Source organism: Branchiostoma floridae, chromosome 15 (genome assembly GCF_000003815.2).
Source record: "Branchiostoma floridae strain S238N-H82 chromosome 15, Bfl_VNyyK, whole genome shotgun sequence".
Classification (NCBI taxonomy): Eukaryota; Metazoa; Chordata; class Leptocardii; order Amphioxiformes; family Branchiostomatidae; genus Branchiostoma; species Branchiostoma floridae.
This window is the reverse complement of record NC_049993.1, coordinates 1,006,295-1,021,506: the sequence shown is the minus strand read 5'-3', so window position 1 is coordinate 1,021,506 and position 15,212 is coordinate 1,006,295. Positions and strand designations below refer to the sequence as shown.

General features: G+C 47.3%; 7 protein-coding genes across 7 annotated transcripts; 5 read left to right on the top strand and 2 right to left on the bottom strand.

Annotated features, from left to right (window-relative positions):
• Positions 1 to 918: 918 nt before the first annotated feature.
• Positions 919 to 2,372, top strand: LOC118432133 (histone H1-like). Its single transcript, XM_035843660.1, has 2 exons — positions 919 to 969; positions 1,405 to 2,372. The coding sequence occupies exons 1-2, from the start codon at positions 919 to 921 to the stop codon at positions 1,930 to 1,932; spliced, it is 579 nt and encodes a 192-aa protein (XP_035699553.1). The 3' UTR covers positions 1,933 to 2,372.
• A 1,054-nt stretch (positions 2,373 to 3,426) lies between these two features.
• Positions 3,427 to 4,267, bottom strand: LOC118432630 (late histone H2A.2.2-like). The gene has a single exon (XM_035844262.1). The coding sequence runs from the start codon at positions 4,047 to 4,049 to the stop codon at positions 3,675 to 3,677; it is 375 nt and encodes a 124-aa protein (XP_035700155.1). The 5' UTR covers positions 4,050 to 4,267; the 3' UTR covers positions 3,427 to 3,674.
• LOC118432617 (histone H2B-like) lies at positions 4,227 to 4,945 on the top strand. The gene has a single exon (XM_035844248.1). It carries the CDS (start codon positions 4,238 to 4,240, stop codon positions 4,682 to 4,684), a length of 447 nt encoding a protein of 148 aa, XP_035700141.1. The 5' UTR covers positions 4,227 to 4,237; the 3' UTR covers positions 4,685 to 4,945.
• A 612-nt stretch (positions 4,946 to 5,557) lies between these two features.
• Positions 5,558 to 6,391, top strand: LOC118432637 (histone H4-like). The gene is made up of 2 exons (XM_035844269.1): positions 5,558 to 5,869; positions 6,299 to 6,391. Exon 1 carries the CDS (start codon positions 5,558 to 5,560, stop codon positions 5,867 to 5,869), a length of 312 nt encoding a protein of 103 aa, XP_035700162.1. The 3' UTR covers positions 6,299 to 6,391.
• Positions 6,392 to 6,415: 24 nt separating this feature from the next.
• On the top strand, positions 6,416 to 8,030 carry LOC118432613 (histone H1-like). Its single transcript, XM_035844245.1, has one exon. It carries the CDS (start codon positions 7,013 to 7,015, stop codon positions 7,592 to 7,594), a length of 582 nt encoding a protein of 193 aa, XP_035700138.1. The 5' UTR covers positions 6,416 to 7,012; the 3' UTR covers positions 7,595 to 8,030.
• Positions 8,031 to 8,913: 883 nt separating this feature from the next.
• LOC118432623 (histone H2A-like) lies at positions 8,914 to 9,712 on the bottom strand. The gene has a single exon (XM_035844256.1). The coding sequence runs from the start codon at positions 9,710 to 9,712 to the stop codon at positions 9,338 to 9,340; it is 375 nt and encodes a 124-aa protein (XP_035700149.1). The 3' UTR covers positions 8,914 to 9,337.
• Positions 9,713 to 9,980: 268 nt separating this feature from the next.
• On the top strand, positions 9,981 to 10,389 carry LOC118432633 (histone H2B-like). The gene has a single exon (XM_035844265.1). The coding sequence runs from the start codon at positions 9,981 to 9,983 to the stop codon at positions 10,341 to 10,343; it is 363 nt and encodes a 120-aa protein (XP_035700158.1). The 3' UTR covers positions 10,344 to 10,389.
• Positions 10,390 to 15,212: the final 4,823 nt, after the last annotated feature.

Here is a 15,212-nt window from a genome sequence, read left to right as displayed (position 1 = left end):
ATTTGCCACAGCAAGATCTGCTTGGAGATTAGGAATTGGCGAGTATCGAACCCGGGACATCTAGGTTCCGAGTCAACACTCTACTAGATTTTACAGAGTGACACAGACGAACCGCAGGGTGTTAGAAAATAACACTTTTCAAAGAAGACAAGGACATATCAAGGGGAACACAATAATTATTGTCTTATCATTCACATCTTTTTCAAATGAAATGGTGATTGTATCCGAAAGCATGTTTAAATTTATCTCTGGTGCATATGGTGCTTTCGTAACTCCTTGCGTCTCATAATCGTCTACGTCGCTGTTCAGCAGAAAAGAGCCGGCGGAAGCACCAGGCGTTCCATTGGTTGCGCCCTCCGCAGGAGTTAATGCCCAACCGGTTTCCACAGCCAGATCTCAAGTTGACAAACGAGGAAACAAAACTAAACAAACATTGGTGAATACTATTATAGTTTCATCAAGTTTGTTGAAAAGATGGGGTTCAACCTCCTGGGTTTCATCAGGTTAATGAATGACTGAAATAAGAAGTAATATCTGACTTGGTTGGGGAGGTAAAAGACCTGGCTGGGGATGTAAAAGGCAGTGGAAAGAGAGGGATGGGCTCCGCCTTCCAATATCATGCCGTAAACACAGTTGATGACAACACACTGCCCTTATGGTCTTGAAAGGACATGGGTCAGCCCATCCCTTAGCAAGGCCGTTTTATTTCTATGTGACACTGTTAAAAGTTATAATCGACTTGAGTGTAGTACCACATTCTCCTCGGCCTTGTCTTGTTAGCACTGGTTTGTCATAGCGTCACAATGTTGTAGAAAATGTCTCAGAGCAGAGGTTATATATGACCCGACTGTTTTGGACGTTTTTGAAGGTCTCTTTGTTTGTTAGGTTTTCTTTGCACCACATCCGCTACGAGTAACCATGAATGGAGAGTACTCTACCAATTCAGTCATCTCCAACAAGAAACAAGCTGTTTGTTATTGTGGCGGGAAAAAGGAGATAAAACCCTGGACCTACTTTGACCAAGGAGTACAGAATATATCATAAGGCAAAGTTGATTGTATGATGGAGTGAACATGGCCTGATGATGTCAATGATATCAACCATCAACGGGAAATTGGTCATCGGTAAAATATGGGTTTTACCATTTTGCCATATTGCTACCCCATGTGCACGTACTACGGTACCTAGCAGGTTACAATATTCAGCGCAAACATATTCATATTACTGCCTTCTATGTTCCTTTCAAAAATGTATGAAGTACTGGTTCTTGGAACTTTTAAGACAAACATTGTCTTATTTACCAAGCACGAACCTCAGAAATGTAACAAAAACAAGATGTCAAGTAAGTCCAAAAGACAATGATAAAGTAAACGTCATTATTTTCTTCCCAACATCTACTTGGAGATAATCCTCAACTATCCTGATGACGTGACATGCGCAAATGACAGCGTGGAAGCGCTCAAGGACCGCACCGGTTCTTCCCTGTCGGCTATCAAGAAGTACATCGGTGGCAACTACAAGTTCGACGTGGAGAAGAAATCGCACTTCATAAAGCGCGCTCTGAAAAGCCTGGTGGAGAAGGGTACCCTCCTACAGGTTAAAGGGACCGGGGCGTCGGGGTCCTTCAAGATCAACGTGGCAGCCAAGAAAGCCGCCGAGAAGGCGGCAAAGAAGGCCGTCAAGAAGCCAGTCAAGAAACCCGCGGCTAAGAAGGCCACGAAACCAAAGACAACCAAGCCAAAGAAACCCAAGGCGAAGAAGGCTACCACCCCCAAGAAGACGACGACCAAGAAACCGACCGCGAGCAAGAAAACCAAGAAATCTCCTGCCAAGAAACCTGCTAGCAAGAAATCCGTCAAAAAGACTCCCACAAAGAAGACCACCAAGAAGACCGCGCCCGCCAAGAAGGCCTCCAAGCCCAAGAAGAAGTGAAGATCTAACCGAAAATTCCGGCCCTTTTCAGGGCCACCCACATCCTTACAAAAGAACTATCTCAATCACATATCCACACGAATACATACTATCTCTGTCCTTGAAAGATAGAACACATGGAATAAAGAGTAACAACAACAACAATAATAATAATAAACTTTTTCTAAGTACAGCAGCACCGCCCTCCCCATCCCCTTGCTCAAGTTAAAAGATGAACGATCACACACACACACACACACACGCGCGCGCGCACAGTCTAACAAAACTATTGTTATTTCGTTGACACAGTGAAGACAAAGTCATATTGTGCATTTATCGACAAATATGCCGTCTTGTTACGTATTACCTCACGTAGGCACAAATCTACACTAGTATCCGATAGCCATTCTAAACAGCTCAATATCAAAATTGCCATATTTTCCGACGTGACGCCGGTCCAAAAGGGTCGAGCTTGATGCGAAAAATCGGATACTGGCGCTCTAACAACTGACCAATCACAGTGCCAGGTTTCGGCAGACAACCAATCAGACAACAGGGCACCGGCCAGTTGAATCCTACGGGGCAGGACATATCATTAGCGGGTGCTATAAATTCGCTCTCCACAGTCTTCCGACTACTCTTATTGTCCTGCACTTCAGCGTAGACAGAGTTTATTCGATATGGCACGTACCAAGCAGACCGCCCGTAAGTCCACCGGTGGCAAGGCCCCCAGGAAGCAGTTGGCAACCAAGGCGGCTCGCAAGAGCGCCCCGGCTACCGGCGGCGTCAAGAAGCCTCACCGCTACAGACCCGGCACCGTGGCCCTAAGAGAAATCCGTCGCTACCAGAAGTCGACGGAGCTGCTCATCCGCAAGCTGCCATTCCAGCGCCTGGTGCGGGAGATCGCCCAAGACTTCAAGACCGACCTGCGCTTCCAGAGCTCGGCGGTCATAGCTCTGCAGGAGGCCAGCGAGGCTTACCTGGTCGGTCTCTTCGAGGACACCAACCTGTGCGCTATCCACGCCAAGCGGGTTACGATCATGCCCAAGGACATCCAACTCGCACGCCGCATCCGAGGGGAACGTGCATAAGCTGGATCGGAACAAGAGTCAAGACAACCCCGGCCCTTTTCAGGGCCACACACATATCCCAGAAAGATCTACATCGTTCACATTTCTTGAATTACGACACCCTTCCGATAAACACACTACAGCCACACAAGTTTGCACACAGTCCCGTGCCTGTCCATGGCTAACATTAAGTAATATGGCAAAGGCACCCCCCCCCCCCTAAAAAAAGGCGTATGCTCTTGTCTTCCACGTGGTATTCCACGTGTTACTCCACGTGCTTTACGTGTTTACCGTCTACGGTTACCCAAATTGTATAGATATGTCAGCTAGTATTACGTGGTCATCCTCTACGGTTACCCAAATAATTGTACAGATATGTCAGCTGGTATTACTTGGTCATCCTCTATAGTTCTACAAATGATGTGCAGATATGTCAGCTGGCATGAAACGAACCACTGGCACTGCGCTCATTTCTTTCGCAAGTACCACCTTGTTCTGCTCAGGCGTATAACATGCGTAAGGTTGTCAAAAATGTGTTTGCTACCATGGAATGGTAGATGTAATGCGCGATTGACCTAGATGCAGTGTATGGTGTAGATGTAGTGTGTAGTTTTATGCGAATATGATACAGGTCTTTCGAAAGGATGTGGGTGGCCCTGAAAAGGGCCGGGGTTTTCGGTCTCCGTCTTGAATCTACTGGGCCTTGCCGGTCTTCTTGGGTAGAAGCACGGAGTGGATGTTGGGGAGAACACCGCCCTGTGCAATAGTGACGCCGGACATCAGCTTGTTCAACTCCTCGTCGTTGCGGACGGCCAGTTGAAGGTGACGGGGGATGATCCTGGTCTTCTTGTTGTCGCGGGCAGCGTTACCAGCCAGCTCGAGGATCTCGGCGGTCAGGTACTCCAACACGGCCGCCAGGTACACCGGGGCGCCGGCACCAACGCGCTCGGAGTAGTTTCCCTTTCGCAAGAAGCGATGGACGCGGCCAACTGGGAACTGTAGACCCGCTCGGGATGAACGGCTCTTAGCCTTGGAGCGTGCCTTGCCTCCTTTACCACGTCCAGACATCTTGCAGTAGTCGATTGATTAGCGTTATACAAACGGCAAAATGGATGAAAGAATGAATAGACAAAATCTCCTGCCCCACCAATTTATACCTCGCCGCTGGATCGACAACTTACGACCGCGAACCAATAGAGAGGGGAGAGAACCTCTGCAACGTCCGCACCTTCGACGAGACAATCCAGAAAATTTGCATGCTTTGCCACATAAAAAGCCGAGACGGCACGGGTGCAGACATTCTTTGCTGTCTACTCTACTACGCCAAGAACATCACCATCATGCCCCCAAGTGGTAAAGCCGTGAAGAAAGCTGGCAAGGCCAGGCCCGCCGGAGACAAGAAGCGCGGAAGGAGGAGAAAGAGAAGGGAAACCTTCGGCGTCTACATCTACAAGGTGTTGAATCAGGTGCACCCCGACACAGGCGTCTCCAGCAAGGCAATGGGCATCATGAATTCTTTCGTCAACGACATTTTTGAGCGCATCGCCGCCGAGTCGTCCCGTCTGGCTAACTACAACAAGCGCTCCACCATCAGTAGCCGCGAGATCCAGACAGCCGTGCGACTCCTGCTGCCGGGCGAGCTAGCCAAGCACGCCGTCAGCGAGGGCACTAAGGCCGTCACCAAGTACACAAGTTCCAAGTGAAACTACAGACAGAGCTAGAGTTAACCCCGGCCTTTTTCAAGGCCACCCACATCCCCACAAAAGAGCTATATAACAATCACACTTTCCAGTCAAAAAATCACCCGACACAAATACACGCCACTGTATTGCGATCTATCGCAGGGGTCTAAAACCCACCCACCAACACTCCCTAGTAGAACATGTACAGGGCTGCCACGCACACCACCAAATATCAAAGAAAATCAAAGTGTCTTCTGACGTAACAAATGTATGCACACGTTCTTTTAGTAAAACAGAACATTTGTCTTCTGGAACAAATGTCTTCGCCTGTGACGTCCTTTGGGCGTTCTTTAGAACAACGAAACGGCGTTCACGTCGGTTGGGCATTCTTTTCATGACAAGTGCCTTCGACACAGAGAGATGATATCTGAAATATGAAGTCCAACTTCTGGGCGCTAGCTAATGAAGACCCTGTGAGGTGTAAACGCTTCCGTGTATTGGGTAGCTTTCTGCCTCTTGTCAGCTTTAATGTTTAAAGTCTTGTCATCTTTAATCATAGAACATCGAAAGAAAGGGAGAAAGGGGAAGTAAACTGACATTAAACTTAAATGTCAGTTTACTCCCCTTTCTCCCTTTGTTTCGATGTCCTTTAACTTTTTTTTTTCAATGCCAGAGCTGGCTTTCCGGTGCAAAATCGTCGGCGCGGAGTTGTCTTGAGTAGCTCGTATGGAGTGACGGATGGCGTCCTACCATTGGCCAGGTGTGGTCGACCGGTCGCGGTCTAGACTCCTCGTAGGTCCGCAGGGCCGCTATTAAACAGGATCCGGCAAGAGAACACTCATTCATTTCCTCGCTCTAATCCTAGTCGAGAAGAACATCGCACCTGCCTGTATCATGTCTGGACGTTGCAAAGGAGGCAAGGGTCTCGGAAAGGGAGGCGCCAAGCGTCACCGTAAGGTGCTTCGCGACAACATCCAGGGCATCACCAAGCCCGCCATCCGTCGTCTGGCTCGCCGAGGCGGCGTCAAGCGCATCTCCGGCCTCATCTACGAGGAGACCCGAGGTGTTCTCAAGGTCTTCCTGGAGAACGTGATCCGCGACGCAGTGACCTACACCGAGCATGCCAAGCGCAAGACCGTCACAGCCATGGACGTTGTCTACGCTCTCAAACGCCAAGGCCGCACCCTCTACGGCTTCGGTGGCTAAATGATCCGACTGACTTATCATCGCAAGCAAACCCCGGCCCTTTTCAGGGCCACCCAAATGTCTTAGAAAGAGCTGTATTTTTCTCACAACAATCACGACCTTGAGCATATAAGATACATTCTTTCAAAACCCAAGCAATCACACCTGTTTGTGCTCACGTACGACTGTAGTTCTCAATAATCGATTGCGTTTGTTTATTAGTTGTCTTGATTCTGTGTGTTTGTATGTGTTTTTGATGATGGATGCGTGTGAGTGATGTTTTCTTTTGCTGATGTTTTGGTCTTTGCTGCTTTTCTTGTAATTAGCGGGTGTTTTTAGTGTGTGGAAGGAGACATGTAGTAAAATGTGATGTGTTTTCTGTGCGCGGCGGATGGATCTTGATGTGTGTGTTGTATTGTTGTTGCTCCATGCGCGGGCTTCGGTGGCTAAATGATCCGACTGACTTATCATCGCAAGCAAACCCCGGCCCTTTTCAGGGCCACCCAAATGTCTTAGAAAGAGCTGTATTTTTCTCACAACAATCACGACCTTGAGCATATAAGATACATTCTTTCAAAACCCAAGCAATCACACCTGTTTGTGCTCACGTACGACTGTAGTTCTCAATAATCGATTGCGTTTGTTTATTAGTTGTCTTGATTCTGTGTGTTTGTATGTGTTTTTGATGATGGATGCGTGTGAGTGATGTTTTCTTTTGCTGATGTTTTGGTCTTTGCTGCTTTTCTTGTAATTAGCGGGTGTTTTTAGTGTGTGGAAGGAGACATGTAGTAAAATGTGATGTGTTTTCTGTGCGCGGCGGATGGATCTTGATGTGTGTGTTGTATTGTTGTTGCTCCATGCGCGGGCCGGCTGGATGAGTCGTCACAGCTGTCTTGCCGTGAAAAGACAGTACTGTGCTGTGCTGTGCTTTGATAAACCAATCAAATATCATTTGTCATGCCTGGTAAGGGTGGAATTCCACTGTCAATGTGTGTCAAAGTAGAAAAGAAAAGAAACGCAAGTTCGACGGACAATAAGACGCAGACAAGGCGTGACGATTCCGGCCAGGTCCGTGCCCTTAGTACTAGTACTTCACGCCAGCTTGACAAGACATCAGACTGGTTCGTTTGATTTGCGCGACTAACGCAGACAAGGCAAGACAGCATGTCCGCTCCAGCATCGTCCCCGAAGAAGGCCAAGAAGCCCGCGGCGCCCAAGGTCCCTGCGGCTCACCCGCCCACCACCGTCATGGTTACGGCGGCCGTGGAAGCGCTCAAGGACCGCACCGGTTCTTCCCTGTCGGCTATCAAGAAGTACATCGGTGGCAACTACAAGTTCGACGTGGAGAAGAAATCGCACTTCATAAAGCGCGCTCTGAAAAGCCTGGTGGAGAAGGGTACCCTCCTACAGGTTAAAGGGACCGGGGCGTCGGGGTCCTTCAAGATCAACGTGGCAGCCAAGAAAGCCGCCGAGAAGGCGGCAAAGAAGGCCGTCAAGAAGCCAGTCAAGAAACCCGCGGCTAAGAAGGCCACGAAACCAAAGACAACCAAGCCAAAGAAACCCAAGGCGAAGAAGGCTACCACCCCCAAGAAGACGACGACCAAGAAACCGACCGCGAGCAAGAAAACCAAGAAATCTCCTGCCAAGAAACCTGCTAGCAAGAAATCCGTCAAAAAGACTCCCACAAAGAAGACCACCAAGAAGACCGCGCCCGCCAAGAAGGCCTCCAAGCCCAAGAAGAAGTGAAGATCTAACCGAAAATTCCGGCCCTTTTCAGGGCCACCCACATCCTTACAAAAGAACTATCTCAATCACATATCCACACGAATACATACTATCTCTGTCCTTGAAAGATAGAACACATGGAATAAAGAGTAACAACAACAACAATAATAATAATAAACTTTTTCTAAGTACAGCAGCACCGCCCTCCCCATCCCCTTGCTCAAGTTAAAAGATGAACGATCACACACACACACACACACACGCGCGCGCGCACAGTCTAACAAAACTATTGTTATTTCGTTGACACAGTGAAGACAAAGTCATATTGTGCATTTATCGACAAATATGCCGTCTTGTTACGTATTACCTCACGTAGGCACAAATCTACACTAGTATCCGATAGCCATTCTAAACAGCTCAATATCAAAATTGCCATATTTTCCGACGTGACGCCGGTCCAAAAGGGTCAAGCTTGATGCGAAAAATCGGATACTGGCGCTATAACAACTAACCAATCACAGTGCCAGGTTTCGGCAGACAACCAATCAGACAACAGGGCACCGGCCAGTTGAATCCGACGGGGCAGGACATATCATTAGCGGGTGCTATAAATTCGCTCTCCACAGTCTTCCGACTACTCTTATTGTCCTGCACTTCAGCGTAGACAGAGTTTATTCGATATGGCACGTACCAAGCAGACCGCCCGTAAGTCCACCGGTGGCAAGGCCCCCAGGAAGCAGTTGGCAACCAAGGCGGCTCGCAAGAGCGCCCCGGCTACCGGCGGCGTCAAGAAGCCTCACCGCTACAGACCCGGCACCGTGGCCCTAAGAGAAATCCGTCGCTACCAGAAGTCGACGGAGCTGCTCATCCGCAAGCTGCCCTTCCAGCGCCTGGTGCGGGAGATCGCCCAAGACTTCAAGACCGACCTGCGCTTCCAGAGCTCGGCGGTCATGGCTCTGCAGGAGGCCAGCGAGGCTTACCTGGTCGGTCTCTTCGAGGACACCAACCTGTGCGCTATCCACGCCAAGCGGGTTACGATCATGCCCAAGGACATCCAACTCGCACGCCGCATCCGAGGGGAACGTGCATAAGCTGGATCGGAACAAAAGTCAAGACAACCCCGGCCCTTTTCAGGGCCACACACATATCCCAGAAAGATCTACATCGTTCACATTTCTTGAATTACGACACCCTTCCGATAAACACACTACAGCCACACAAGTTTGCACACAGTCCCGTGCCTGTGCACGTACATACCAATAAGTAATATGGCAAAGGCACCCCCCCCCCCTAAAAAAAGGCTTATGCTCTTGTCTTCCACGTGCTATTCCACGTGTTACTCCACGTGCTTTACGTGTTTACCGTCTACGGTTACCCAAATTGTATAGATATGTCAGCTAGTATTACGTGGTCATCCTCTACGGTTACCCAAATAATTGTACAGATATGTCAGCTGGTATTACTTGGTCATCCTCTATAGTTCTACAAATGATGTGCAGATATGTCAGCTGGCATGAAACGAACCACTGGCACTGCGCTCATTTCTTTCGCAAGTACCACCTTGTTCTGCTCAGGCGTATAACATGCGTAAGGTTGTCAAAAATGTGTTTGCTACCATGGAATGGTAGATGTAATGCGCGATTGACCTAGATGCAGTGTATGGTGTAGATGTAGTGTGTAGTTTTATGCGAATATGATACAGGTCTTTCGAAAGGATGTGGGTGGCCCTGAAAAGGGCCGGGGTTTTCGGTCTCCGTCTTGAATCTACTGGGCCTTGCCGGTCTTCTTGGGTAGAAGCACGGAGTGGATGTTGGGGAGAACACCGCCCTGTGCAATAGTGACGCCGGACATCAGCTTGTTCAACTCCTCGTCGTTGCGGACGGCCAGTTGAAGGTGACGGGGGATGATCCTGGTCTTCTTGTTGTCGCGGGCAGCGTTACCAGCCAGCTCGAGGATCTCGGCGGTCAGGTACTCCAACACGGCCGCCAGGTACACCGGAGCGCCGGCACCAACGCGCTCGGTGTAATGTCCCTTTCGCAAGAAGCGATGGACGCGGCCAACCGGGAACTGGAGACCCGCTCGGGATGAACGGCTCTTAGCCTTGGAGCGTGCCTTGCCTTCTTTTCCACGTCCAGACATCTTGCAGTAGTTGATTGATTAGCGTTAAACGAACGACAAAGTGGATGGAAGAATGAATGGACAAAATCTCCTGCCCCATCAATTTATACCTCGCCGCTGGATAGACAACTTCCGACCGCGAACCAATGGAGAGAGGAAAGAATCTCTGCAACGTCCGCACCTTCGACTAGGCAATCCAGAAAAAATTGCATTCCTTCCCACATAAAAAGCCGAGACGGCACGGGTGCAGACATTATTTGCTGTCTACTACGCCAAGAACATCAGCATCATGCCACCAAGTGGGAAAGCCGTAAAGAAAGCAGGCAAGGCCAGGCCCGCCGGAGACAAGAAGCGCGGAAGGAGGAGAAAGAGAAGGGAAACCTTCGGTGTCTACATCTACAAGGTGCTGAAGCAGGTGCACCCAGACACAGGCGTCTCCAGCAAGGCAATGGGCATCATGAATTCTTTCGTCAACGACATTTTTGAGCGCATCGCCGCCGAGGCCTCTCGTCTGGCTAACTACAACAAGCGCTCTACCATCGGCAGCCGCGAGATCCAGACCGCCGTGCGACTCCTGCTGCCGGGCGAGCTAGCCAAGCACGCCGTCAGCGAGGGCACCAAGGCCGTCACCAAGTACACAAGTTCCAAGTGAATCTACCGACAGAGCTAGAGTTAACCCCGGCCTTTTTCAAGGCCACCCACAACCCCACAAAAGAGCTATATAGCAATCACACTTTCCAGTCAAAGAAACACCCGACACAAGTACACACCACTGTATTGTGATCTATCGAATGTGAATAAAACCCACCAACACTCATTCGTCGCACAGGGCTGCCACGCACACCAACAAAAATCCAAGAAATCAAATTGTCTTCAGACTTAATAAAACTATGTACACGTTCTTTTAGTAAAACAGAACATTTGTCTTCTGGAGCAAATGTTGTCGCCTGTGACGTCCCTTGGGCGTTCTTTAGAACAACGAAACGGCGTTTGCGTCGACGGGGCCATTCGTTTCATGACAAGTGCCTTCAACACAGACAGACGATATCTGAAATGTGTAGTCCAACTTCTGGGCGCTAGCTAATGAAGCCCCTGTGAGGCGTAGACGCTTCCGTGTTTTGGGTGGCTTTCTGCCTCTTGTCAGCTTTAATGTTTTATGTCTTGTAATCTTTAATGTCAGTTTACTTCCCCTTTCTCCCTTTGTTTCGACGTGCTTTAACTTTTTTCAATGCCAGGGCTGCCTTTCCGGTGCGAAATCGTCGAAAACATAAGAACGGTATGAAAACAGATTCGAACCATATACATTTCTAAACTACCCTACAGTCTCAGAAGTTCGTCAGTCTAAAACGGTGGAAACTGGGGTGCACAGAGGAAGGGTCTGCAGAAAAACACGTTGATTCAATGACTATAAAAACAGTTCTCGCGTACAAACCTTCTGATGTTTCTCCCTCTCAGTCCAGATTAACTTCTTTTCCCAGAAAATTAGTCTGCCACTTGCATTAAAACAAAATGCCATTCGCACCACCTAATGCCACGTCATCCGTTTCGATAAGACAAAAGTTGTTGTTGGTGTGTTGTGTTTACCGGGTATATTGTGAATTATCAAAGTGGAGCTCTGTTAATTTTAGGTCTCATCAACTCAATTGCAGTTAGCTTTAGACTACAGTAAGACACATGTTATATTGTACTACACTATTTGTCTGTCCCTATCATGCTACATGCAATTTACCCTCGGGGAAGAATTTTCAAGAAGCTAGATATCATATCATATTCAATGATTCTATCATATTCAATTTTGGGTTTCTTGGAAAAGAAACATATACCGGTTATTATGAACTGTAAGGACAACGTAGCGTGTGTAGATATAAATGTAAACACGCGTGTAAAGATATGTCTGTGTTTGTGTGTGTGTGTCTCCCTGTGTGCGTACAAGTATGTGTATTTATATATATAAAATCTGTGTGTGTGTGTGTGTGTGTATGTGTGTCTCACTGTGTGCGTACAAGTATGTGTATTTATATGTATAAAATCTATGTGTGTGCGCGTGTGTGTGTGTATGTGTGTGTTTCTGCGTGTGTGTGTGTGTGTGACTGCGTGTGTGTGTGTGTGTGTGTAGGCACGTATGTGTGTGTGTCTGTGTGAAGTTATAGACATTCTTATATTCGAAAGACTGACAGAATACGAATATTGTTGCGCTCTACCATGACGTTTTTGATACCTGTCAATCACTGTTATTGAGATATAACATGACCGTATGACTGAAATAAGTATAGCACACGGTGCTATGTTAGAGTACACTTAATATCCTTTACCCAAAATGGCAAGAAGGGTCTGCGACATCTCCAGAAAAACACGAGGATTTAATGACTACACTGAGTTCTGACGCAGAAACTTTTTGATGTTTTCCCTCCAGCCCAGATTAACGCCTTTTCCCAGAAAATTAGTCTGTCATTTTGCTGAAAAACTCGTAATTGAAAGACTAACAGTTTACGAGTATTGCTCCGCTGTTCCATGACGTTTCTGATACCTGTCAATCACTGTTATTGAGAAATAACATGGCCATATCACTGAAATAAGGATAGCACACGGCGCTATGTAAGCTTGATACATTTTACCCGAAATGGCAAGAAGGGTCTGCGACATCTCCAGAAAAACACGAGGATTTAATGACTACACTTAGTTCTGACGAACTAACTTTTTGATGTTTGCCCTCCCAGCCAAGATTAACTTTTTTCATGAACAAAATGGCTTGGGCGTGTCCTTTCGACAACAACAGTTTCAAACCAGATAGACTGCTTCTTGGCATGTATTTACGTGGATTACATTAATACTTGTACTTGTTTATTTTCCCTGATGACGTTTTACATTGGAAGATGGGTGAATCCTAAAGTATAATATCATAAAAAATACACACTAGCAACAAGCCCAGTTAATACAGTAGGTGGGGACATCAAAGCACGTTTTGATTGGATTTGTCTGCTGCTCCCAGGAACGCGTAAGCTTTTGCGATTTGTTAATTGTAATGATGTAATATCCAGGCAGGAGAATCGGTCAGGGTTATTCTATTGATACTTTGAGGCGTTTTCTGAGTTTCGACGGCGCTTTGTGATGCTGCACGCTTTCTATGCGATGAATTCCCCCACTTGTATGTTTTATAATCATTCCCTCCATGAAAAATTGTGGTATAGTTTTGGCTCCATGTGTCTGTGTGTGCGCGCGTATCCAGTGCAATAACTTTACAACCTCAGGATGGATTGTGATTATATTTAGTATGTGGGTAGGTGTTTTAGGCACAGCGGTTAAAGTCAATTCCGGCCTCATGGTGGTCGGCCTAAGTACGGCAGCAGAACTGTTTTTTTATATCTTTTGCCCTGGAAATGCTTTGCTCCTGATTTTTAGAGGTACATACTTTTAGTGTACGGAAGAAGGTTTGGGATCCCGCCCTAGCTGCTTGCTTGGGAACCGCAAGGTGTTTTGCTAAACTTTTTAAGAGGGATAACTGAGTAAATTGATATTCGGTATGCAGGTAGCATAGAAAAAATGTACATAATGGGATGCAAATCATGCAAATCAGCACTAAATTCACATAATGAATTGAAAAAATCCAGCATTCCATTGCTTTCCATCATAGAAGTTTAATGAATGTAATGATTCGTATATATAACGTATTTTTAGCTGGTGATAGTTTTATAGATACTCATTAAAGAAAATAATGCTTAATTTGTCTTCGAAACAACCAACAGCAATCACAACATCAGTCCATACGCTGTTACACACGAGCTGACCATGCCTTATAAAGGTAAAGCTGCAACCCAGAGCGGACAGGGAAAGGACGCTATTAAACCAGAAAACGATACATACATGTGCGATGCTTTAGCAGGACGTGATAGACCCGAGAACAGTGCTGAAGCTCCAGCCCTTTCCGGGGGGTGGCGGTACCATGCCTACCTGCCTACCCCTGCCTAAGTGCCTAGGCCAATGACTGGCCCCTTGCTCCCCTCCGTGATATTTCTCCAGACTGCACGATTCCTCGCACTCATCTCCGCCAACTTAATATTCTGTCCGATGTCCTTTGCGATTTGGTCCCTCCATCGCTTCGGGGGTCTCCCCCGTGGCCTGGGCTTTTGGAAATCCTGATAGTATGCTTTGTGGACCAGTGTGCCTGGTGGTCTTCTCACAACGTGACCAAACCATCTTAGTCTTCTGAGTCTGATGGCATCGACAATGGTGTTTTCTATACCCAGTCTTGCTCTTATTTCCTCATTCGGAATATGGTCACGGAGTGAAACTCTGAGAATCGCCCTTAGGCATCTCATGTCGAAAGCTAACAGGAGAATCTCATCAGACTTTTTTAGAGTCCAGGTTTCACAAGCATAAGTGGCAATAGGGAGTATAAGTGCTTTGAAAAGTCGCATTTTAAGGCATCTACTGAAACCCTTGCAGTACCATACTGTTTTTCTTAGCCTACCAAATGCGGATGCGGTCAGAGAGATCCTTCTCTTTATGTCATTTGTGGTGCCAGGTACAACACTTCCTAGGAAAACAATCTCAGGGACTTTTTCAACATTTGTACCCTCTATGGAGATGTTTTCTTGTTCTATACTAGAGATGACTTTACATTTTGCAGCATTCACTTTCAGGCCCCATTTCTTGCATGCTACTTCGAGCTCATTTGTCGAGAGCTGAAGCTTACTGAATATAGCTGCTATAAGTGTGGTGTCATCTGCATACCTTTCCTCTGTGGATAGGTTATCATGGAGTTGAAAAGTTGTGTCAAGGCTTTTCAGCTCATCCATAACAAACTCCAGGAATATGTTGAAGAGGACTGGGGACATGAGGCAACCCTGTCTGACTCCTACACCAACTTGGAACCAGTTTGTGATCTGTCTGTTGATTGTTATTGTACATTGAGTGTTCCTGTACAGTTCTTCAATAATATTTACAATTTTTGCCTCTACCCCAATCGCTCTCATCATTTTCCATAGCGCTTTCCTCCACACTGTATCAAAGGCGGCCTTAAAGTCGATAAAATGGAAGTGAAGATTAACCTTTCTTTCCTTAGCTTTTTACAGGATTTGTCTTACAACAAATATGGCATCAACTGTGCCTCTACCACTTCTGAAACCAAACTGGGATTCCTTGAAGTGAGCTTCTGTTCTTTCCTTCATTCTGTCAAGAAGTAACCTGGAGAAAACCGTACCCGGAATCCATGCGTGAGTCTCCAAATCCTCCAAACGAAGAATCCGTGCAAATGAACCCCCTATCTAACCTCCCGTACGAGCACATGTACAACCTGTGGCCTGCTGAACCCGTGCGTGCACGTGACGCCTCCAACCCGGTGTACGGACATGATCTGGACGCCTCCAACCCGGTGTATGGACATGATCTGAAGGGCCAGGGCACGGATCCTGATACTGACTTGCGACCAGCTAGCATGGAGCAATATGCCGTCAGATATCAGGACGAAGATGCTGATGCTGACACTAGCCTGTCAAACGAAATGTCAGCTTCTGGCACAACA

Bases quoted from the DNA above. Each gene is read 5' to 3' on its own strand.
- LOC118432623 (XM_035844256.1), bottom strand. From the start codon at position 9,712: ATGTCTGGACGTGGAAAAGAAGGCAAGGCACGCTCCAAGGCTAAGAGC.
- LOC118432613 (XM_035844245.1), top strand. From the start codon at position 7,013: ATGTCCGCTCCAGCATCGTCCCCGAAGAAGGCCAAGAAGCCCGCGGCG.
- LOC118432633 (XM_035844265.1), top strand. From the start codon at position 9,981: ATGCCACCAAGTGGGAAAGCCGTAAAGAAAGCAGGCAAGGCCAGGCCC.
- LOC118432637 (XM_035844269.1), top strand. From the start codon at position 5,558: ATGTCTGGACGTTGCAAAGGAGGCAAGGGTCTCGGAAAGGGAGGCGCC.
- LOC118432617 (XM_035844248.1), top strand. From the start codon at position 4,238: ATGCTTTGCCACATAAAAAGCCGAGACGGCACGGGTGCAGACATTCTT.
- LOC118432630 (XM_035844262.1), bottom strand. From the start codon at position 4,049: ATGTCTGGACGTGGTAAAGGAGGCAAGGCACGCTCCAAGGCTAAGAGC.
- LOC118432133 (XM_035843660.1), top strand. From the start codon at position 919: ATGAATGGAGAGTACTCTACCAATTCAGTCATCTCCAACAAGAAACAA. The intron at 970-1,404 runs GTTTGTTATTGT...ATCTACTTGGAG, and splicing joins TCTCCAACAAGAAACAAGCT to ATAATCCTCAACTATCCTGA.